General features: G+C 46.6%; 1 protein-coding gene across 1 annotated transcript; it reads left to right on the top strand.

Moving 5' to 3' along the window:
• Window positions 1-13,630: 13,630 nt before the first annotated feature.
• Window positions 13,631-16,424, top strand: LOC136486611 (shewanella-like protein phosphatase 2). The gene has a single exon (XM_066483553.1). It carries the CDS (start codon window positions 13,709-13,711, stop codon window positions 14,975-14,977), a length of 1,269 nt encoding a protein of 422 aa, XP_066339650.1. The 5' UTR covers window positions 13,631-13,708; the 3' UTR covers window positions 14,978-16,424.
• Window positions 16,425-25,665: the final 9,241 nt, after the last annotated feature.

Genomic DNA, 25,665 nt, shown 5'->3' with positions numbered 1-25,665 from the left:
TAGCCATGTCAATTAAAGTTCTATTCTTTCTTTCAACTAGCCCATTTGATTGTGGAGTATACTTGGCCAAAAATTGATGCCTAATTCCAAACTCATCACATAAATCATCCACTCTTGTGTTCTTAAACTCACTTCCATTGTCACTTCTCACTTTCTTGATGGTTGTTTCAAACTCATTAAGAATTCTCTTGATGAATGTCTTGAAGATTGCAAACACATCATTCTTGTCAACAAGAAAGAACACCTATGTGTATCTAGTGAAATCATCCACAATCACAAATCCGTATTTGTTTCCACCAATGCTAGTGTATGTGGTTGGTCCAAACAAGTCTATGTGCACCAACTCAAATGCCTTAGATGTGCTCATCATGGTCTTCTTAGGATGTGTGTTACCAACTTGCTTTCCGGCTTGACATGCACTACATAGCTTATCTTTCTCAAATGTGACATCTTTCAAGCCTCTAACTAAGTCATGATTGATCAACTTGTTCAATTATTTCATTCCAACATGACCAAGCCTTCTACGCCATAACCAACCTATGTTAGATTTAGTGAGCAAATATGTTGATGATTGAGCTTCTCTAGCATTGAAATCAACCAAGTATAGATTCTCATATCTAAATCCTTTGAATATCAAGTTAGAGCCATCTAGACTTATGATCCCTACATCATCCACACCAAATATGCACTTAAAACCAAGATCACACAATTGAGCTACCGATAATAGGTTGAAGTTCAAGCTCTCTACTAGTAGCACATTGGAAATGCTCAAGTCATTGGATATTGCAATCTTACCAAGACCTTTGACCTTGTCTTTGCTATTGTCACTAAATGTGATACTATCAATCCCATTGCTCTTATTTTCATTGATTGAATTGAACATTCTTGGATCATCGGTCAAGTGTTGTGTGCACCCACTATCAAGCACCCAATGCCTTCCTCTGGCTTTATAATTGACCTATAAAAGAAGATCAATTCTTTTTATATACCCAAACTTGCTTGGGTCCTTGAAGGTTAGTTACCAAGGTCTTTGATACCCAAATGGCCTTCTTCTTTGGGCCCACAATTGGTGTACCAATGAACTTAGCCCTCACACCATTGGCACCCTTAACAAGCATGTAACAAGAATCAAATCTAATTAAGGATACATTAGGTAGATTGTTCTTGTTAGTCTTGTAGTATTGCTCTATATGCCCAACTTGCTTGCATCTATTGCAAAACCGACCATTGCCCTTCACAAAGCTAGCTTTGGGAGTGACAAAGCCTGCCTTGCCTTTCTTGGGGTATAGCCTAATCCCTCTTTATTAAGAGAAAACCTTTGGCTACCCAAGCACTTTAGCAAGTGGGCATCTCCACCATAGGCATTGCCTAAGGCATGAGTGAGCTCATTCACCTCCTTCTTGAGGGTCTCATTTTTCACTATTAGTGAGGCATCACAAGTGAAATCATCACTCAAAGGTGAAGTTGAAGTAGAAGTGCTACAAGAAGGATTAGTGGGAGCAACTACAATGGGCTTATAAAAAGATTCATCAATAATATCACATGTTAGTCCCACATCACAAGACACAATCACTTACTTCTTCTTGGCTTCCTCCTTCTTGACTTGCTCAATGAGAGAGGAGTGAGCCTTTTCAAGCTTAGAGTGGGCTCTGCCAAGCTTCTCATGGGCTTCTATTAGCCTCTCATGAGTGGCACTTAGCTCATCATTGGATTGCTCAAGAAATTTACTTTCTTGCTCAATTCTTTGCACTCCTTTCTCTTCATCTCAAAGCAAGTGTGCACTTCCTCACACATGTCCATGAGCTCCTTCTTAGTGTACTCCTCATCATCATCGTCACTCCTACAAGCATCACTTTCACATTCATCATCATCACTCACATCATATTTTACCTTGGTAGGCTTTTCCATGAGGCATGTTGATGGAGTGTCGAAGATGGAGGGCTTGTTATTGATGGCGATGCTTGCTAGTGCTTTCTTGATAGATTTCTTGCCATCGTCACTAGAGCCATCACTATCCCAAGTGACCACATAGCCTCCACCCTTCTTCTTTTGGAAGGTCATCTTCTCTTTCTCCTTCTTTTCCTTCTTTTCCTTCTTGTCCTTCTTGTGCTTCTTCTTCTCATCCTCATCATTGTCACTATTATAGGGACAATCTGCTACAACATGATTGGGCTCTTGCAATTGTAGCATCTTCTCACATATTCTTTGCTTTTGGTGTGATCTCTTCTCTTTCTTGCACCATAGCCCTTCTTCTTCATGAATTTGCCTATCTTGCGCACAAAGAGAGCCATAGCTTCAACATCAATATCACTAAGATCATCACCGTCACTTGATTCTTTGTTGGACTTGCCCTTGTTCTTGGATGATGAGCTAGCCTTGAATGCTACACTCTTCTTCTTCTTCTTCTTCTTCTTCTTCTTCTTCTTCTTCTTCTTCTTCTTCTTCTTCTTCTTCTTCTTGTCTTCATCTTCCTTCTTGTCATCCTTGTCAACCACCTCCCTTTCCACATGGTATGTCTCTTGTGTCATGACATCACCTAGTACTTGGTTAGGGGTAATCTCCTTCAATCCTCCTCTTATGATAAGCAATCTCAACATCTCAAATCTTAGAGGTAAGCACATCAAGAACCACTGAGAGACATCATAATCATTGATCTTCTCTCCTAAAGCCTTCAAGTCATTGACAATCAATTGCAATTGATGGAACATCTCTAGAATGCTCTCATCTTCCTTCATCTTGAAGCTTGTCAACTTGTCCTTGAGGATGTACAACTTGGCACTCTTCACCGCTGGTGTGCCCTCATATGTTTCCTCCAATCTCTTCCACACCTCATTAGCTCTCTCACAATCCTTGATTTGCTCAAACACCTTAGAATGAATGGCATTGTATATGGTGTTGAGAGCCATTGTATTACATTGCTTGTTGGTCTTGTCTTGGTTGGTGAGATTGTCAGGATCAATGATAGCATAGTCACTCTCGGTCACATCTCATACTTGATCATTGATTGAACCAAGATACATCCTCATCTTTCTTTTCCAATAATCATAGCATATGCCATCAAAGAACGGTGGTTTGCCCCTCACATGGTTGAACACAACTTGAGCCATAATTTAAGATCGAGGTTGTTAAGTCTTCAATTAAACGGTGACCATGGCTCTGATATCACTTGAAAGGTCCAAATATGGCTAGAGGGGGGTGAATAGCCTATTTAAAAATCTACAAACCAACTAGAGCAATTTGATTAGTATGACAAACCAACTAAACCAACTAGAGATGTTGCATGAACCTCGTCCACACAATTGGACACCGCAAGAACCTACTCACAAGTGAGGTAACTCAATGACATGAGCAATCCACTAGAGTTATCTTTCGGCGCTCCACCGGGGAAGGCACAAGACCCCTCACAATCACCGGGAGATGGCCACAAACAATCACCAACTCATTGAAGGGTCGAGATGGCGACTAGAGGGGGGGTGAATAGTCATTTGTAAACTTAATCGTGTCGGCTAACCAAAACAAGTGCGGAATTAAAACTATCGGTCTAGCCAAGACTACACCCCTCTATCTATGTTCTCTAGCACCTTGCAAAGATCCTAATTAAGTAACAAAGGTGTTGGGATAACTAGAGCTCACCTAACCAATTCTAGAAGCAAGGTCACACAAACCTATGCCACTAGTACTTTAAGCAACAAGGGAGCTCCTACACATGCTAGTAAGCAAAAACACAAAGCCACATAAGCTCACTAGCAATGCTCAATAACAAGGCAACCAATGCCAAATTAGAGAGCGCAAATACTTAGCTACACAAACTAAGCAATGTGACTAACAAGGTTACACAAACCAAATTAGCCACGCAAGGGAGCTACTTCTATGCTACACAAGCAAGAAGGTAACTAGTGAGGTACACAAGCTTAACTAGATACAAGAGCAACTACACAAGCATAATGTATATGAAAGTAATTACAAGCTTGTGTAATGAGGATGCAAACCAACGAGAAGAACAAGGTTGACATGGTGATTTTTCTCCCGAGGTTCACGTGCTTGCCAACACGCTAGTCCCTGTTGTGTCGACCGCTCACTTGGTGGTTCGGCGGCTAATTGGCATCACCCGCTAAGCCCGCATGTCAGGCACCGTAAGAACCTACCCTGAAAGTGAGGGTAGCTCAATGACACGCTTTACTAGAGTTGCTCTTCGCTGCTCCCGTGGGGCGAGCACAATGCCCCTCACAAAGCTCTTCTCCGAAGCACCGCACAAGCTTCTTGCGGGCTTCAACGGAGACCGCCACCAAGCCATCTAGGAGGTGGCAACCTCTAAGAGTAACAAGCACCACCAGCTTGCAACTCGATCACCTAGTGCCACTCTTTGCAACCTCATGATGCAATCGCACTAGAATCGCTCTCTCACACAATCGGATGATCACTATCAAGTATATGTGAGATGGAGGACTTCCAAGCACTCTCAAGCGTGGACACAAAAGCACCAGCCAAGGCCGAGACCCCCTTCTATTTATATCCCCACGGGCTAAACTAGCCGTTACCCCTTCACTAGGCAAAACTCGGGACGACCGGACGCGCCGGTCATATCGACCGGACGCAGGACCTCAGCGTCCGGTCAACAGATGCTTGCCACATGTCACCATCATTCAACCCCAGTCGCTTGATCTTAACGGTCAAGTGATGACCAGATGCAGCTGCTCAAAGTGACCGAACACAGCAACCCCAGTGTCCGGTCGTTTCTAGTAAGGTACCAGTCGCGACCGGACATGTCCGGTTGGTCACGATCGGAGGCAGCATCAGCGTCCGGTCCTTCTCCAACTTTTCTATGTCACCTACGTCACCATACATCAGCCTGACCAGACGTACCTTGGCAGCGTCTGGTCACTTTCAGCGCAAATGTCCGGTCGAAGACCGACGTCTGCACGCTCTCTGCCGCCACTGACCGGACGCAGGACCCCAGCGTCCGATCACCATGTGACCAGCGTCCTGTCCACTCTATGAGACCCTGTTTTTACTATATAGGGCGCCGATGGCACCATCGGACTATCCGCACTCTACGGGCGGACACTCCGCCGGTGGAGTTTCTAACCCTTCTCGCCTCTATTTCATCACCGAGTTCATCCACATCAATTCCAACTTCATCTCCTTTGTAAATGTGCCAACACCACCAAGTGTACACCACCATGTGTATGTGTGTTAGCATTTTCACAATCATTTCCCAAAGGATTAGCCACTCAACTTGCCATGCCACTCGATCCTAGCGATGATGCAAAGTTAGATCACTCGAGTGACACTAGATGACCGATATGCAAACAAGTTTGCCCCTCTTGATAGTACGGCCATCTATCCTAAACTCGGTCATCAACTTCTCTACACACCTATGACCGGTGAAATGAAATGCCCTAGGTTATACCTTTGCCTTGCGCATTCCATTCCATCTCCTCCAATGTCGATGCAACACATGCACCAACACGATCAACAATGATATGATCCACTTCATATCATCACGTGATCTTGTTGGTTCATCGATCTTGACCTCACTTGCTTTTCACCATTGCCTTCGTCCATCGGTGCCAAGTCTTGCTCAAGCTTCACTGCCACACAGTCCATCGCTCCAAAGCCTCCAACTTGCCCTTCATGCTTTCAACTGATCCATCAAGCCAAGTCATGTCTTGATCTTCTCCACCTTGATCACATGACTCAATGTCATGGAGCTCCTTCATCATCACATGTGTGAGCTTTGCAACATCTCCAAGCCATTTTCACCTTCATGGCATATGTTGCTCACACACATGTACCTGTGGACTAATCACCTGTGTATCTCACATAAACACAATTAGTCCACCTAGGTTGTCACTCAATTACCAAAACTACACAAGGACCTTTCACTCGTGCCACTCCTCCTCCACTGCTCCAAGCCGTCTAGGTGGCGGCAACCACCAAGAGTAACAAGTGAATCTGGCAGCAAAACATGAACACCAAGTGCCTCCAGATGCAATCACTCAAGCAATGCACTTGGATTCTCTCCCAATCTCACAAAGATATTGAATCAATGATGGAGATGAGTGGGAGGGCTTTGGCTAAGCTCACAAGGTTGCTCTGTTAATGCAAATGGCCAAGAGAGTGAGCTTGAGCCGGCCATGGGGCTTAAATAGAGAGCCCCCACGAATAGAGCCATTAGCTCCTCTATCCCCTAAAAAATCAGGGCGACCAGACGTATCGGTCAGTTTGATCGGACGTAGGACCCCAGCGTTCGGTCCTCAGATATTCACCATGTGTCTCCGACTTCAAATGCTGATCGCTCGATCTCAACAGCCATCAGTGCACTTAAGTTGTGATCGGACACGCTGCTCAAAGGGATCGGACGCTCCAACATTGGAGTTCGGTCGATTCTAGTAAAGTTTCATTCATGACCGGATGCGCTGTTCAAAGTGACCGAACGTACCATCACTAGCGTCCGGTCATTTCCAGTAATGTTCCAAAGATAGTTTTTCGTGATCGGACACGTCCGGTGGCATATGACCGGACCCAGGCCAGCGTTCGGTCAACATAGTCTCTCTCTATTGCTTAGGTCAGCATATGTCACTAGGTGACCGGACACACCCCTGTGTGTCCAATCCCTTTTTCACTTTAGCGTCTGGTCAAGGGACCGAGTGCGGCCTTCACTGCGCGCCACTGACCGAACGTAGGGTCAGGGTCCGGTCACTGCCCAAGGCAGAGTCCGGTCAATACAAAATAGCTCTTTTTGACCCTAAACTTCACCACCCTTGGTCAAATGTGCCAACCACCAAGTGTATCACCTTGTGCACATGTGTTAGCATATTTTCACAAATGTTTTCAAGGGTGTTAGCACTCCACTAGATCCTAAATGCATATGCATTGAGTTAGAGCATCTAGTGGAACTTTGATAACCGCATTTTGATATGAGTTTCACCCCTCTTAATAGTACGGCTATCGATCCTAAATGTGATCACACTCTCTAAGTGTCTTGATCACTAAACCAAAAAGCTCCTATCAATTTCACCTTTGCCTTAAGCTTTTTGTTTTTCTTTCTTCTTTTCCAAGTCCAAGCATTTGATCATCACCATGCCATCACCATCATCATGTCATGATCTTCATTTGCTTAATCACTTGGAGTGTGCCACCTATCTCATAATCACTTTGATAAACTAGGTTAACACTTAGGGTTTCATCAATTCACCAAAACCAAACTAGAGCTTTTAGATGTGCATTAAGTAAATATGAGTTGGTCGAATAACATTGATGCATGATTACCTTGATATTTATGTATCCTTAGTTCTTCCCTATTAGTATGAATAGGTCGATATCTCTAAATGCTTAGTAATGCCTAGACTTCGATAGAAGTTGAATGATGGTTTCATCATTCGCGAGAAATAGGTTTTACCTTGGTTCTTCTTGGCTCCGTTTTTGGATCGTGAGAATACCATGATAATGATAATGTTTAAATTGAGACCGGACGGGACACGGGTTATGTCTCTGGTGATTAAGCCGATAGGGTTGCCTGGTCATGCTTGTCCTGTCTGTCTCGATTAAGGACCCTCCGTTGTAGACCTATTGTGTTTGAGACCTTGCAGTACTGGCCACATACTTCGGTAAGCCTAATATCTTGGCTATTCCATTGTGGGAAAGGACAACCACACACTAGGAGTGAAGAGATGGTGAGAGTAGCATGTACCCACCCTACTAGAATAGGGTAGGGCGGTGGAGTACTGTGCTCTCGGGTGGCGCAAACCCATTCCGATTTTGGAGGATCCGAGTGAAGGTTGATATATATAGGTCTAGGACCAGCATATGTCGTGTGATAAGGAAACGCCAGCTGGCCCAAATCGATTCGAATCATCGTTCTCCTCGATTATGGAGATTCGATCCCCCGATCTACATCGTAGTTAATCAATGGAACATGGTTACTTTAGGATATGAAATGAAAAGAGATGAGATGATTAATGAAGTGATTGATTTAGATTAGGTGCAAATTGAATACTACTGGTAAACTTAATACATAGCTAAAACATTGAAAGTAAGGATCCACTCATAGTAAGTTTTTCTACAAAAGTTACTTCTTGCTTCAATCCTTCCTTAAAGCCAGCATGCCCTTGGAGTCTTTTGTTTTAGTCGAGTAAGTCTGGTTGAGTACCCTCAAGTACTCAGGGTTTGTTAACCCCTGTTGCAGGTTCTGACTTGTGCTACTAATCAAGGTCATGTCGGTGGGCTTGATATGATCTAGATGTCTCTTCTACCTTAGGTGCTTCTTCTAATTTTTTTTCCGCTATCCTATTCACCTTTTGGATCTAAAGTTAAGTTTTACTTAACATGTTTTGTAAACTAATGTTATAAGTCTTCCATACTCCGATGTATATTATTTTTGTACCGAATGTTGTAATGTTGTGGTAACTCCATTGTTGATCCTGTATGAGTTGTAAAATGTGGATGATTTGAGGTTCCCCAAAGACACCCGATAGACTACTGGATTATCTGGCTTTCGTGTACAGCAGTCAGAGTCTTTAGGACAATGACGGGTACACATGGGCCAACATAATTTGGGTGGTTCTGCCACATCCACCTGTCAAAGACTGAATCTGGATCTAGGATTCACCAAGGAGCAGCTCTACTAGTGGATCTGGGATCCACCATGGGACTGTTTGGGTAACAGAGTAGCTCCAGATCCACACAAGGGCATTTTGAATGGAATGGACTGATTTGTCCTTGGATAGGTCCCACTTGTCAATGTCTGAAAAAATCCAGTCTTCTTCTTCCTCTGGCCAGTTCTGCAGGACGCTGCACGGGCGCGCGGTGGCCGGAGCAGCTCACTAGCGAGGGGCACGTGGTGTAGGGGGGCTCGCCCTAGCGAGGGCATGTGCGGCCTCACTAGGGGCGGGCGGGGCTCGCCATGGATAGGTGCGAGCGGGCACGGGGGGCGGGCACAGCGGATAGCTCGCCAGAGGGGCGAGCGAGTGGGGCTAGTGCTCCTCGACACGGGGCCACGGCGCTGCGGCCGACGCGGCCTCGATGCAGGGCTGCTCGGTACGGCGGCCAGTGCTCCTCGGCGCAGATCCACGGACAGCGCGGTGGGCGGTGCTCCTGCAGGCGGCCATGGCGAGCGGCCTAGGAGACGGACTCGCCGAGTGCGGCTGAGGTGGGCGGGCGTGGAGACCTCGAGCGTGGCCGTGCCGGAGTGGCCATGGCAGGCGGCGTAGGAGATGGATGTTGGGTCCGCGTGCGTCGAAGAAAGAATGGCGAGGTCGGGGTCGCGTGCGGAGAGAAGAAAGAAAAAATAGAACGAACTGTTATGTTATGTAACTAACGGCAGTGGTGGGTAATTTTCACCAACTCTACCATTCTATATTTGGTAGAGCACCCCTTGAGGAGATTCATCAAAATAGTGAATCTGGCCCCGGATCCTTTTTTTTTTGGCGAACTTGGATTTGGTGGATCTGGAGCGTTTGACAAACTTTTTGTGGAGTGGAGCTAGATTTGTTGGATGAGTTGGGGGAGCTGTCCCAAATATGCCCTTAACGATGGATGAGGTCATTTCTTGACAAAACTAGAACACGTAACAATAGTTGATCGTCAATAAAATTGTTACCGGAAGTTTCCCACGTTTATTAAAAAAGCAATACAAAAGTTGGTGTTTTATCACTTGGTTTGCATCCCACGGAAGACTATAATTCTTATTTTTTGAGAAGTCAAACAGTTTAAACTTTAACTAAAATTATATAAAAAAAATAGTTTTTTTAATCCCCTTATCATCTTTTAAAACTATTTAGTTTCCCATGAGTGTTTTTTATGGTGGTTTTGCTAACGTGATATCATGTTTGGGGGGATAAATCAGACTAAGTTGAAAGTTCAGGGAAATAAATTAGACTACAAATATTTTTTAATATCCATAAATTTTTAAAAATAAAATTTGAAAATCGATACAAATTTTTTACATGAAAAATGCAATTAAAAATACTAAAATCTAGTTTAATTTAGAAAATTTGTTTTACCTTGGAAAATTATGAAACTAAGTTTCAGATTTTTTTCCCTAATAAACTCATGCTCTACCTTATGGTGCCTAGCTTGAAATTGTTTCAATTTTGATGGACCCATTTTAGTGTTTATTTGCTAGCAAAAACTTCCGTAGTTTATTGTAATTAGTCGATGCTGATCGTCTGGACTATGTACAAGCGTTAGTGGACACTCTGTCACATGTGCTAGCGTGTATCATAAGTATTACTAATGTTTTTTTGGATATATTTCTTAAACTTAGGATTTTTTTGGAATGGAGTGAGTAATTAACAATATATTGTTGTTCCAGAAAATACGTAATTTTATTTCAACGCAACATTTGGTTGAAATAGTCAACTATACTATAAAAGAAGTATCACCATCTTCTCTAGATCTCCAATTCTTTATAGGGAGAATTATCTATTTGGCACTGAAACAAATCAGTGTTTTGTATTTGGCACTTAAAAATTTGAACTTTCTTATCTATCACCGGGTTGAAATTTGCTTTCGTAAATGGCACTACCGTCCATTTAGGACGGTAACGGTGTCAAGTGACTAGCAAAATGACATGAATACCCTTGTTTGCAGCGGAAACCCATGGTGCCAAATAGGAAAAGAATAAATAAATAGGATTGGCCTGTTGTTGGATTCGTGCACGTGGTTGCTGGAGAGGTGTTCCGTGCTTGCTGGCTCTAAACGGGCTTCGGCCTTTTGGTCTTCGGCCCGTAGGAACACAATAGAGGGAGAGGGGTACGGAACACAGAAAGGGACAGAGCAAGGGTGTCATCGTGCTCCTCAGGCACACATCCGCCATGGACGGCTACTGGAGCTCGGCTAGCGGGCGATTTCGGCCACCATTCTCGAATCCAAGGGCATGGGGAGGGAGAGGAGAGGTAGGGGATTCACGTAGGCTAGCTACCTCGGCCGATTACAGCGCGGGGAGGGAGATCGATGGGCGCTCTCCTCTCTGTGCAAGGACAGAGGAGGAAGAAGATGAGTGAGGGGTGGGTGGCTATAGAGCTGAGCGGCTCGGCGTGGTTGGCGTGGTGGAGGAGACTCAAGAGGAGAGAGGGGCGTCCCTTGTATAAGCAGTTGGAGGAGCGGGCTCAACACCACGGCATGGCCACGACAGAGCTGGCACGTGGAGGACGGGCGACGTGCGTGGCGCAGCTGACGCCTGTGCAGCGCGCCGTGGGGTAGTAGCTTTGTAGAGCTACGGAACAAGGCGAGCAGCGGGTGGCTATGGTGTTGAGGCGACAGCCGTGTTGACGGTGCAGCGGACGCCGGGGGAGAGCGGCGTGCGTGGCGCAGTTATACCTTGCTGCTCTCCCTCTCGCTCGCGGTTATACCTTTGCTCGCCGTGCCATGCGCTCGCCATTGCCGCGCTCAAGCTCCGCCATCGCGTTAACAGCTGCTCGCACGGCCACAACCATATCCGACGCCACCACCCTAGGTCGCGGCTCGTCGAGGAGCCTCGCTAGCCGGTTGCGGCGGCTCAGGCCATGCCCCCCTAGGCCGCGGCTCGTCGAGCAGAGGCCGAGGGCGGCCTCCCGCGGGGTGGCCTGCTCGCGCTCCGGCCATGGAGCCAGGGCAGCCTCGCACAGTGGCACAACAGAGCCAGGGAAGAAGGGGAAGAAGGTCGCAGGATCTGGGATTCTGGTGGCTCGGCTAAATTTCAGTCTTCTGTACTAACAGAGGGGTATATTGGACATAGGGAGAAAAAACTGATACGCTCAAACCAGTCAACTAACAGATAACCAATGAAAATGGACGGCAGTGCCATTTAAGAAAGGAAATTTTAACTTCATGCCAAATAGGAAAGTTCAAATTTTCGAGTATTAAATACAAAACACTGATTTGTTTCAGTGCCAAATACATAATTCTCCCTTCTTTATATAAACACACACAAGCATGCACTAACCAGGTACTTGAATAAAGCCACAATCACTCCACTTAAAAATATTAACAAACCATGAAACTCTTGTAGGTCAGTTACTCACCCCAACAAATCCTCTTTAAACGAAGCAAATCCTGGTATACCCGAAGATTTCAATCGTGGTTAGCTACAGCCTATAGCTATTCTTCTTATCCTTGATGATGACGACTACAACAAGAGCATCTAATAGTTGATAAGTCAATAAAAATGATTTGGTTCGTGTCATTTGCTCCCATTGACTTGGAATTTAGTATCCGCTCTTGATGCATTGTACCTTAATGATGTGGTCATTTATTGACAAAACTAGAAGTCTAGAACACGCAACAATTGTTGATAGTCACTAAAATTGTTATCGGAAGTTTCCCACGTCTACTACAAAAAGCAGTACACACAAGTTGGTGTTTTATCGCTTGGCTTGCAGCCTTCCACCAGCACATAATAATTCTGTCTTTCATATTACTCAGGACATGTTTAAATATCGTAGGTTAATCGTTAGATAGCTAATTTTAGCTCAAATTAGCTCTAGTGCATGTAAACAAGAATGCTAATATGTGAACTAATTTTATAGCCAATCTCCAACTATAGTTTTTAGCCAATCAGCTATCTAGCCTAACCAATAACTAGCCATATGTATCAAACATACCAGCGGAGCAAAATATTAATATAATATTTTTTCCGTTCTAAATTATATGTCGTTTTGACTTTTGTGGTACATTCATTTTTCTATTTATATCTAGATGCATAGCAAAATGGATGAACTAAAAGGCTCCGTTCGGCTTACTCCATATCCAGCTTGTTCGGCTTCTTTTTTCAACTAGAACATTGTTTTTCAGATAAGATTCAGCAAGCCTAACGAGGCTAAAAAGTCAAAGCGACTTAGGCCTTGTTTAGTTCCTCCCCATAAAGTTTAGTTCCTATCGCACCGGATGTTTGGATACATGCATGGAGTATTAAATATAGACTAAAAAATAACTAATTGACTGCGACTAAATTACGAGACGAATTTTTTAAGCGTAATTAGTCCATGATTTGACAATGTGGTAATACAGTAGAGCTACAGTAAACATGTGCTAATGACGGATTACTTAGGCTTAATAATTTTGTCTCGCGAATTACCGAGGATTTCTGTAATTTATTTTATTATTACTATTCGAACACTCCATGTGGCACCTCGATATAACATCCCTAAACTTTAGTTCCTAGATTTAAACATCACCTTATAATTTACAACAGAAGGAGTACAATTTATTCACCAAAATACTAATAGTTTACTCTCCTATATGAATATATGGAGTATTTGTCCGTTGACTTTTCCAAAGGACACCGACTAGCGGAGCAGGGTGGGCCAAAGGCGTTCACGTGAGACTCTGTTCAACAACCGTGACCCAAAATACTAACTTATTTGTTTTTAGTAGTGCTAAAGACAAATGGTTTAATACGTAATTTTAGTTTTCTCCAACCATAAGATCAAAAAAATACCCCTTTTTATAAATAATTTTTAAAAAAAAATATACTCATATTTAGATTATATCTCTCCTGCCATTTAAAATAGTTGTTACGTATACATAGTCTGGCCCCCCATTTAAAATAGTTGTTACGTATACATAGTCTGGCTATAGGTATTGTGTGGTTTGAGTTCCGCGACACGTCTCGTGGAGCTTAAAAGGCTGGCCGCAGCCTATCTTCACATCCCGCCCACGCCGCAACCGCAAAAGACGAATCAGGGATCCCTGCCGGTGCCGGAGCACAAATAGAGGGGAAAAAAAGATGGCGGCGGCCTGGTCCCCCTCCGTCCCCGCCTGCGGCGACCTCCCGGCCGCCGTATCCGCCTTCGCCGACGCCTTCGTGGACTTCGCCGTGTCCGGCATCTTCTTCCCGTCCTCCTCCTCCTCGGCCCCTCCTGCCCCGACGTCCCCGACCACGTTCCTCCCGTCCCCGTCCCGTCTTGTCGCCATCGGAGACCTCCACGGGGACCTCCCCAAGTCCCTCTCCGCTCTCCGCCTCGCCGGCCTCGTGCCCCCGTCCAGCAGCCCCGACTCCTCCCCATCCTCCTCCGCCGCCTCATGGGCCGCGGGGCCCACCCTCGCCGTCCAGCTCGGCGACATCCTCGACCGCGGCGGGGACGAGCTCCGCCTCCTCTACCTCCTCCGCCGCCTCGCGCTCTCCGCCGAGGCCCGCGGCGGCGCGTTCCTCCCCATCCTCGGCAACCACGAGGTCATGAACGTCTCGGGCGACTTCCGCTTCGCCACGCTGCAGGGCCTCCAGGAGTTCTCCGCCTGGGCCGGGTGGTACCGCGCGGGGCTCGCCATCAAGCGCCGCTGCGGCGAGCACCTCGACCCGCAGCCCAGGAACCCTTTCCTCGGCGTGCCCAAGTCCTTCCCCGGCGTCAAGCCGGAGTTCTGGGACGGGATGCGGTCCCGCCTCGCCGCACTCCGGCCCGACGGGCCCATTGCGCGCCGGTTCCTGGCCGACCTCCCGACCGTGCTTGTGGTGGGCGACTCGGTGTTTGTCCATGGGGGACTCCTCGAGGCCAACGTCGAGTACGGCCTGGAGCGGATCAATGCGGAGGTCAGCGAGTGGATCCGCGGCGAGGGTGGCAACAATGGCAGGGCGCCCGAGTATGTGCGAGGCCGGGACGCCGTGGTCTGGCTCAGGAGGTTCTCGGACGGCTTCCATTGCGACTGCAAGAGGCTTGAGGGGGTGCTTGAGATGATCCCTGGTGCCAGGAGAATGGTGATGGGTCACACAATTCAGACAGTGGGGATCAATGCAGTGTGTAGCGCACAGGCGGTGAGGGTCGATGTGGGGCTGTCGAGGGGGTGCGGGAACGGACTGCCGGAGGTGCTTGAGATCAATGCTGGCGGCACTGAAGTCAGGGTGATCACGACACCTCCCTCAGAGGCCTGGATGTATAGGAAGCAAGAGGTGGAGAAGGCTGCTGCAGTGGTCACGGAGAAGACTGGTGAGGTGAAGGATGGGCTTGCGTTGCTGGTAAGAGAGAGCCACGGTTTGAAAGAGGTAGGAGTTAAGGCTTAATTTACTGGTAATTTCAGGTTAGTATTGTTTGGGTAACCGACAATTGGGATTGCTTTGGTGAATTTGGTAAAGAAGACTAGTTATGAGAGGCATTGGTTATAGGAATCATTACTTGCTACTGGGTTGGTATCCACAAAAGAAAGGAAGATCTGCCATGATGTTTTATTGTTCAAGATATGATAGTGGATTGCTGATATATACCTACAATTAATGGTCCAATTGTGGAGTTGTTTCTGAACCTTGTGTAGTGTATTTCCCCAATGTTACTTACTGTTCATGCTGATAATCATGAACAGTTTTGGTTCCATTTGGTATAGAGAATCAACAGGACTGTCTCCGGAACCCTTTTTTGGCTGATTGGCTACAGTTTGGCTTTGGTTTTGGCATATCGCCAACCTTGCAGAAAATACCGGACCCTCATTTAGTAGCCAAGTTCCTAATGAAGCTTGTACTGTGGATCCTGTCTAACTAAGCTCACTGATTTGAAATTGTGATCTGAAGCTATCATTTGATTCTTTGGAGCCCATGGACTTGATATCAATGTTCAGTTTTCATTTGTACAAACACCATAGTCAATGATTGATGATTGTACAAGAAAAATAACCAGTTGGAGTGCGGAAGTGACAGACCAGCTGATAATGATTATGACACAACAGAAGTTTGGTAGTTATGAGAAGCATCAAGGAAATAGTCCTCTCCTTGCAGTGACCATGGCAACATTTACTGACAAGTTGATGAAGTGGAGGGAATCGATAGCAAGATACAGAGTTGTTAAGGTAGTTCTGAAATGGAGGTAATGGTCCTTATCTCCCCATTCTCCATATTTATTGTTCAACATCACACTACCGATGCTGATTGATGTGTAGAAGTTGAGATGTGCACATTTCTGGAGTTGTTTTAGTGGAATAATACTGCATAACCTAGTCAGACATGATCATATATGAGATTCTGCTAATCCAACTTAGAATATGTTTCCTGAAACATGATTGCTGTTCTAATGCGTGTGCAACATGTGTGAGGTTGATAGGCTATGTGCATATCCTAATAATTAGTGAGAAGTTTCGGTCGTGGTTTGATTACTATGCATAAGGATGTGTATGCTGTGGGGAAAAGGAATTTGGCAAGTGGATGGTGGTATTGCCATGCGGAACAGCAAGTTAGACAAGGAAAGGTATCTTGAGTGTGATTTGCATTTGCATCCTGTAACCCTTTTTTCCACAAATTTCTCCCCGCTTGGTTGCTGAATTGGTCTTATGTTCCTATCTCCTGTGTACTGTGTTCCTATCTCCTCTTGTCCTGTCTCCAAACTGTCTGGTGTAGATGTTTTCCATGCTTGGTCCAGCAATTTTCTCATGTGCTCAATGCACGCTGATGGCGATGTGTTCAGACTTCTCAAGGCAGTTTGTAGTGATTTGGACACCTAAATTTATCCACTGATTTGTTGTCTTGTGCTCTGATGTGATGTGCGATCGTTCTATTGTTTTTGCGGCGGGATAGTGGAAATGTGATTGACAGTTTTATTACCTTTTGTTGTTGGTGCATAGTCCAATTTGTGCTGGCAGGTGCTCTAAATGCTCCTAAACTGAACAAAAGAAACATGATGGCCACTGAAGTTTGCGTGCGCAATCAGTGCTTTTCTTCTGAGTCCTGGCAGAAGCATTGAAGAGTTGCTCTTCTCTGTTGTTTGGTACTATGGCCGCGTTTAGTTTGCCTCCTGAATCGGCGCCGCCGGAATTTCCAGCACGGTAGCTACACTGTAGCATTTTGTTTTTATTTGGTAATAATTGTCCAATCGTTGACTAATTAGGCTCAAAACGTTCGTCTTGCAAAGTACAACCAAACTGTGCAATTAGTTTTTGATTTCGTCAACATTTAGTACTCCATGCATGTACCGCAAATTTGATGTGACGGGAAATCTTTTTTTTGCATAGTGTCAAAGTTGGGAGTTTTGATGGAACTAAACATGGCCTATAGTCCAGACTCCAGATTCGAGTGTTCAGCATGGTGGAATTTTCAGCGTTGCAGAACTTCCAAGCGAAATACTCTGATTTTTTTTTGACAACAAAATACTCTGATTGAAGTGCCTAAAAAATACAAGGTTCTATTGTTTCCACAATTATGATTTGTCCATTTCTTACCCTCTTTTTATTTTTTATTAAAAGAGATAGTAGAAAATAAGTTATACATGTGTCGGATAGAAATACCTTCTTTTTCTTGGGGAATTTTCCCAGTGCGCGGACAAAACTACGTATTGTATTTTATTTTCATAATAAACTTGGGAAGCATTCAGGTCACATTCGTGCATTTGGCAAATCCAATTGGACGCTTGGTGAAGCCAACGAAATCAGTCGAACGTTTTTCCGCCTCTTTTGAACGGGAAGGCAAACCTATTTTAGTTGTCCGTGAAAGCAAAATCTGAGGACAATCAGCTTGGCGCATCCATTCCAGCAGCGTCGAGGATAGACTGAATGCCGACGACGTATCTTTTCAATAGGACTATACTGATCTATGTTGAAAATCTATTATCTTTTGAGCAGGGAGTATCTTTCCAGGAGCATGGGAAATGAGATCATTGAGGTGCTGACTGCACTGATCTATCAAATCTATAATGTTGAAAAGGATGAATGCAATGTATTAGCTGATTGAGGCAGTCTGCAGGAAATAACAGAACTAAAACAAATGGAGTGAAGTCGGCAAATTTGCAGATTCATGGAGGCTAGCCTGAAACTGCAAGATGGTATTGAGTTCGGTCAAAACGCATGAGAAATTGTCATTCCCCCAACCCAAGTCCACCTTGCGGATGAGATACTCCTAAGTTCAAGTAAGGCTGCTTGCTCGGAGAGGCCCAGGCCCAGGCAGCGGTGCTGCAGCTATGGCCCTGTTCGCTTCTTTTATAATCCATACTTTTCAGCAGCCGGAACAGTGTTTTTCTCTCACAACAAATCAGCCGGAACAGTGTTTCGACTTGTTTTTTCAGCGAAGCGAACGGAGCCTATATATCACGAGGCCAGGCCAGGCGGCATCTCAGCTCGTGCGTGCACCAGAGTGAAACACTCTACCACCCGCATGACATAGTAGTAGTTCCCAACAATACTGCTTGACTCCTCGAAATACAAGATGAGCATTTATTTTGGAATGGAGGGATCTAGAACGGCAAGTATGATGAGGTCAAGCGGCAGCTCCAGGACATGGTTTTGTTCCCAATACCTCTCAAACCCATAACAAATCCTTTTGGCTTCTATCCAAGACAACAGGAATTTACTTATGGCGCTTTCCTTTCCTACGCTACTTCTATGAACCACTACAGTGTAGTCTCACATGCTCTATGCCACCTTTTCTTTTGCTGTTTGGTCGAATTTATATACTCTGTCCAACTGAATGAATGTAGTTGATTCACTAGCCTGACCACAATCAGATATCGTTCTGCAAATTCAGGATCACCTTTCTCCTACAAATTTTAATAGATAGTGCCTGAATTGTGACAATGAGTCCATCAGTGCTGCTGACATATATATAATGTGCAAGCTTGAAATATATGTCGCTCCTCAACTTGGGATTCCTCTTGTTCATGCATTGCCAAGCATTGAAGTCATTCAAAGCATTTGCATAATCGTATCAACTATCAAACCTTATTGTTTTCTCCTTTAATATAGACTTTCTTCTTAAAAAATATTCATCTGTTTTGTGGCAGAAAATCCATCCTATACCCTGGGAAAACAGTTGTAAATAAGTGGTTATTCTTTGCATACCATAAAATCCAAGATGACTTCGTTAAATAAGCTTAGAACATTGTGAAACAACTAACGAAATCCATCCATTATTTTGCAGATGTACTATGTGAAACATGCTCCACATCATCCTAGCATCGCACTTGATGTATACTAAGGCACCTGTCTGCGCAGGACTTCGCATGCAAGAGTAATAGGTGCTTTCAGTTCTCTCGGCCTTCTGTGTTCCTGTCTACCCTGTTACCACCAGCAAGGCTGACAAATACAGTGGACTGTTGACACTTGCCATCAGCGCCAGAGCGCCACAAGGAGCAGCCGAATATGCCGAAGCCCACATAGCGGCTGAGATGAGCCGTTATGACGGACATACATTCCATAGCCAGCGTTGTCACCGGAGCAAACCACCCTCATGAAACAACACTAACTCCGCAGCTACGAGGTTAGGCATCATCTCCGCTGATGCGCCAAGTGCTCAAAGTAAACATAGGGTGTGCCAAAAAAGAATGGTGACAGCCTACTCCAGCGACACTTGGATATGATTTTCTTCCCAATACCACTCAAACCCACAACAAATCCTCTAGGATAATGTTCTCCATGCTTTGGCTTCTATCCATAATATCAGACTATGGAAATTGCCTAATGACCTTTTTGCTTCCTACCTTGCATTTCTGAACAACTACGGTGCAAGTCTCATCTACTCTATGCCACCTTTTTATTTTGCCATCTGGTGGAATGCATTTATACAGTACTCAACTGAATTAATGCAGTTATACCTAACATGATTTGTGCCAGATATAGACATGGTCTTAAAAATTCTAGATCACATTTTTATGAATCATCAAGAGAGGTCAAGGATGCCCCCTACTAAATATTATTACGTATAGGAGTTCAGAAGTAATAAATGAACTCAACAAACACAGAAAATAGACAGAGAAAATCAAACACAAATTTATAGACAAGATGGACTCTATGAGGCCATTGCTCAATCAGTAGGAAGTATGGGCCTGTTTACTTCGTTCCCAAAGTTAGCCACACCCAGGCTTCAGTGGCGCCCAAAGTACGGCGCTCTTTTTGAACGTCAGACTTTTGGCAAGAAATGGCATCAAAATGAACTAAAGGAACAGTTGCACAAGTTTGGCACGCCGTAAGTCTGGCTGGAAAGCAAACTACTGCCTAAGTAACTGGGGCATGCCGAACTTGCGGCATGGCCACCTGTGGACGGCATCCAAAAGGCCCGACTTTTTTGCTTTGATGGAAACCCGTGATATCCGCATGCTTGCTTGCTTGCATCTACCGAAGAGAGGCTGAACTTGATTAAAAATCAGAGTAAACCAAACGCACCAACCAGTACATGTGTATCTTGGAGGCATTCATGTCTGTGCTTGTATGTGACTATTTGTGTGTAGGGATTTGATACAGTACCCCCGAAATGACTGTAGACTGTCCGTTTAAGTGGATTTGGATGGGTACGATCACTTATTACCACATAGGAGGTTATTGGTGCTGGCTGCTTCCCTAATCCTTGTAAACAAGTTTAAACAATGCATAAAGTGTGTTAGTACTTAATTTTAACGCGTGTAACATTGTTGAGAGGGAATGAATGCAGTTGCCAGGGCAGGGGCGTGGGCGACTTGGGCACCGTTGGGGGCGGTGGCGTGATGGCAGGGGGTGGTGCTAGGGCATAGGGCGGCATGGAGGAGAGAGGAGAGGGAGGGCGGTGCACAGGGAGAGAAGAAGGGATAGGGAAAGAGTTTATATTCTTGCTTAAGATTGAAAGGTTACATGGTCCCTCTATTTATAGTCTTAGAAGACTTAGCCCCTAAACAGTCTAAACTTATCTTCCAAGAAACCAAGACGGTAGTCCTTATAGATTTGGACTGCTTCATTTACAAGTAAGACTTATTTATTTCCTAATAAATCCTAATCTATTTTGTCCAAGCAATTATCTATTTATTTTCCTGTCTTTTCCAACTTTCCCTTTTCAAATGTCGGGGTTCTGAGGAGCGGTGGTAGCCCACCCCCCTTGCCGTGTGCCCCTGCTGCTGCGCGCCGAAGGGTCCTGGGGTCAGCCAGGGCTGGGCCGTGGGGTCCTCCTGGCCATTTAGTCGGGCCTCTAGTTTAGGCACATGGCGACAGTGCTTATAGAGGAATAGGAGATCAAAGTCAGGCCGTGGTGATCGGTGGTACCATACCCACAACATCCACCATCGTTGAAGATAGGAGGCGGGCTACGACAACCGGCGTCGATGCAACCGCAATGGCCGCCGCTGTTAGTGGCACACCTAAGACTATAGTTGGCCAAAAGGCACGAGGCCCGACAGCATGGCCCATGGCCCGAGCTTTTGGCCCGTCCCAGGCACGACACAGCCCGGTGATTGTCGGGCCCGGTCTTGCCATAGGGCCATGCCTGGGCCGCCCCCTCAGCTCGACATGCCGGCCCGGCCCAACCTGATCAGGTGCATATATATATATATATATATATATATATATATATATATATATATATATATATATATATATATATATATATATATATATATATATATATAAAGATATTATCAAACACCACAACCCTAAAGTTTATCCCAACTCCAGCCGCTGCCGCACACACTCTTCCTCAACTATGCGGCTCCATACTTTCATCCTCTACTCCGCCCCTGCCATCGTCTACTAGTGCGCGCACGGAGATGGTGAGGCGATAGCGCAGCCCTGGCTGGCCCGCCCTGTCGGCGCGCATGGAGGATGGGAGGCGACGACACGACCCTAGCCCGTGGCGTGCGGAGGAGGCGAAGCACCGCGACCCTGACGAACGCATGTCGAGCAGCCAGCGGCGCGGCCTCAGCTCCAGGCCTCTAGTTCTCGGGCCAGCGGGCTATCGAGCCGGCCTGGCCCGGCTAAACCCTATTAGGGTCGTGCCTGGGCCGTTGATGCCGCCCGTGGGCTGAAACGGCACGACACGATGCGCCTGACAGGCCGTGCCGGCCCGATGACCTTCGAGCCGTGCCGAGCACGGTCCCGGACCATGCCGGGCGAGGCAGCCCGAATGGCCATCTATACCTAAGACGCCCCTGCAGATGTCACGAGGACTCGCCCAAAGCCAAGCTTTTAGGAAGGGGAGGGGGAGATGCTCAACGGAGTTCGGAGCTCCTCTTACGGGAAGTGACAACGGTAGCGAGGAGCCAGCGGTGATATCTAGCAGATTTCTGCCTGTTCCACTTCTGCTCAATCGGTGATTGTGTGCGGCAAAAAAGAACACCTATGCTCTGGGAAAGTACTTGGGTACACCCTTTCTAAAACTAGCAGTAATCCTAAAGCAGCCAATTATCGCAAAAAAGAATTCAAAACAAGTATTATATTCAATTATCAGCCCAACTCACGGCACCACACCCGTACAGCCCAGCCTAGTCCCATTTCAACCCACCGCGTCGACCCATTGCAATATGCGCGGTCGCACAATGTCAGCGAGAGCCCAGTTTGGAGATGCTCGCGGTGCCTGGAGTCCCGATACACTTCCGCGTGTTTGTCGTGACATATCATGAGTTCCTATATCTATATAAATTTTGGTATAATCAACTTAATCCTCGTACATATACTAATTATTAGCTTATAAGGAATGAAGTGGTGATGGACCAACTCATTCTATTCCACCAACCAAATAAAAAAGTGAGAAATGAGAAGAATATGCACATCTCATTTCTCAAAACAAACACGCCCGATCCTCGGTGCTGGACGGAGATGGGCCAGAACTTACAATCTAATAAATGAATTTAGTTCATTATTCTGCTGCTCCGAGATTCTTACTAATTTTTTTGGAAAGGAGTACTGGAGCACTTCTCCTAGGCTTTAGTTGGCTGGCGCGCTAGTCCTTTATACGATACATAGCTGAGCCACCATGCATCCTCCATGCTCCACCAGCCTGAGCCACTGGCTGTCAACATCGTCGCCCTACGCCCATGGGCGGAGCTAGAGTGATTCCTGGGTATTCTCAGGAATACCCGACATTTTTTCAACAACATTAAGTATATATGTATAATAATGAATAATATTAGACTTGTTTTATGCTTCTTCAACTAAAATGCAGCCATGAAGCCACTAAGGACACACGACCGTGCACCCCTTTAGCCTTCTCCCAACTCAGACTCACAACCCCGACCGCCTCCAATTCCACGTTCGGCGGCAATTCCCCAATCAGCACATCCGTCCCTAATCCTAGTCCCTTGTATGTGGCGGCGGTGGCGGGGCTCCAGGATGGGTGCCTCCATGCCTAGGCAGCTAGCCGACAAGGTAGAGTGTCACGGCAACCTAGCCGACGGTAGCCAGGTTTGTTGATTTGGTGATTCACTAATTCAGTTGAGGTTGAGGATTTAGTGATTGAACGAATTCGGTGATTCACTTGATCAAGTTGATTTTTGATTCACTGATTTAGTTCATTTCTGATTTATAATATTTAAAATACAACTTGGTCAGATTTGTTAAGCGGGAGTTCTGAGCGACATCATCAACCGCTTCCAAGCTAGAAAGGATAGCAAAGTTAAAGCAAAATCAGCTCTCTTTAAGTATTTTATAAGTTTCCTATGAACTACTCGGTCCATTCCAAATTATAAGACGTTTTGGTATTTCTAGATTCATAGTGTTTACTATGCACCTAGATATATATTATGTCTAGATACATCGTAAAAGTTATGGATCTAGAAATACCAAAACGTCTTATAATTTGGGACGGAGTAGTATATGTTTTTCATTTTGGACTAGACCTTTTTTAAGGAGGTGGGAATACCCAAGTTAAAAATACTGGCTCTGCCTACGCCCTTGTGCCTGGTATCGATACTAGGGATACCCAAAACAAGGAAGTTAGCGTCCACGCTGACTTCCCCGGATGGCTCGAGACGTATTAAAAGGTCTCGCCCGACCTCGAGGACGCGCGCTCCGTATCGACCGACCCTAAGGACACGGGTTCTGTCTCACCCAAGGCTACGGGCTCCGTCTCGCCCGACCTCGAGGCCACGGGTTCCGTCTCGCCCGATCCCAAGGACGCGGTTTTCGTCTCGCCTAAGGTCGCGGGCTCCGTCTCGTCCGACCTCGAGGACGTGGGTTCTGTCTTGTCCGACGGGGTCCTATACCACCGCCAACCACTCCAAGTCCAAGCGTATGGGCCTGGGTCAAAACTCTGACGCCAGGGAAGAGGCTGGCATGCCTCGATGTAACCCGCGGCCATGACGGGCCATACCTGGGGATTCACATCAAGAATAGTGTTGGCAGTGCCGGTGTTGTTCTGTCTAATCCTCGTACGGACGATGACGGGCGCGTCGGTTCACCACGACGTCCACCGGGACGGAGTGGAACGCCATGACCGGCAGATGACGCCTGCACATGGCGCCAGTGATGAACAGGGCCACGACATGGAGCCATCCCTGTTGACATCTACAGGATCGGCGGGACTCGCATGAAGGAGAAAGACCCGACAACCCTGGAAGCCTTCTTCTCTCTCTCGTTCTTCTCCTTTTTTTCCTCTGTAACCCGTGCTTTCCCTTCGCCTATAAAAGGGGAAGTAGGGCGCCCCATGAAAAGGGGAGATCTGGGGGGATCTGGACACAAGAGCATGACACGATCACACGGCTGAGCGGCAAGCGAGCTCTCAGCACCTGTTCACTCCTTCCACCAAAGACTTGGGATCCTCTCCCTCTCTCGCCTGTTTGTAACCCTTACTGTAAACCAAGTGCCGGTAACATGAGCAGCAGCGAACCGGACGTAGGGACGTTTGCCCGAATCAGTATAAACCCTTGTGTCATCCGAGCACACCATCCGAGCCAGACGTGCGAATACAAATTTACTCGTCGGTGGTCCAGAAACACTGACAGTTGGCGCGCCAGGTAGAGGCTTTTTGCGCGTCTCGACATCCACATCAGGCCTCGGATGGCTAGTAACGGCGTTAGCTGGGTCCCGGGCGCGCATGTGCCGCTTCGAGAACCTAGACTTCATTGTTACGACGGAGGGAGAGTTGGCGCAAGTTCCCGCCGCCGTCCAGCCTCTCCACTACGCCAGTCTCAATGCGATCGCTAAGACGCTTAAGGAGCTGCAGCTACATGCACCGGAGGCCCGCGCCCCCAGGAGCGACCAGCTCCTCGGCCTCGATTACCGAAGGCTAGAGCGCTAGCTCGGCGCCTTCCTGGGATCCCGACCGTCCTGAGAGGACCTACGCCGCCCTACCTTCTCGTTCGCCAACGTCATGACATAGCTTGCCGGAGGAGAGCCGCTCTTCCCGAAATACATCATCAGAGCGCCCCGACAGCGCTCCCGTTCGGTCTACGTAACGCCACAGAGACCGTTGGCCACCTTGTGGCGCAGAGCACGCCCCCATCCCCTACGAACGATGAGTTCGTGGGAATGACCGAATACATCACGGAATCTTTCCATGACCTTCTCGCGGGAGAATCAGAGTCACCCTCCGACTCTGACTCCAGTAGGGGGAGCCATCACCCCTCGTGAGAATGTTTCATGGCATGTACCCCCGAGGGATACATCGAAAGCATCCACAAGAGAGGGGCTACCCCAATAGACGACCTCGACGACGAGGTCAAGGGGGATGTAGGGGCCCCACCTCACCTATAGGTAGAGCAGCTGAGGGCGCAGCACCAAGAGCTCAAAGAAGCATGACTCTAACTCAAGCAGGAACGCGCGGAGCTCGAGCGAGAGATCGAGCGCTATGGAGACGGTGGGTGTGCGCGCGTCGTGGCCCACGACATGAACCGAAGGATCAACGAGGATGACGAAGCCCTCCCACACTTCATCTGGGCAAGCCAGCACATCACTGCCACGTTGGCCTTGCTCCGGGGGCTTCCGGAGCCTGCGACACCCGAGGATCATCGGGCCCATTGTGAGATTCGCACGCTACTCGAGCATGCGACGATGCAGCAGGCCGAGAGCTTGCTGTCCCGATGACGCAAGCTCGACGCTAGCCAG

The sequence above is a fragment of the Miscanthus floridulus genome, chromosome 10 (genome assembly GCF_019320115.1).
Source record: "Miscanthus floridulus cultivar M001 chromosome 10, ASM1932011v1, whole genome shotgun sequence".
NCBI classification, from domain to species: Eukaryota; Viridiplantae; Streptophyta; class Magnoliopsida; order Poales; family Poaceae; genus Miscanthus; species Miscanthus floridulus.
Note: the sequence above shows the minus strand (reverse complement) of the source record. Positions and strands in the feature narration are given on the sequence as shown.

Coding starts and splice junctions, on each gene's coding strand:
- LOC136486611 (XM_066483553.1), top strand. CDS start 13,709: ATGGCGGCGGCCTGGTCCCCCTCCGTCCCCGCCTGCGGCGACCTCCCG.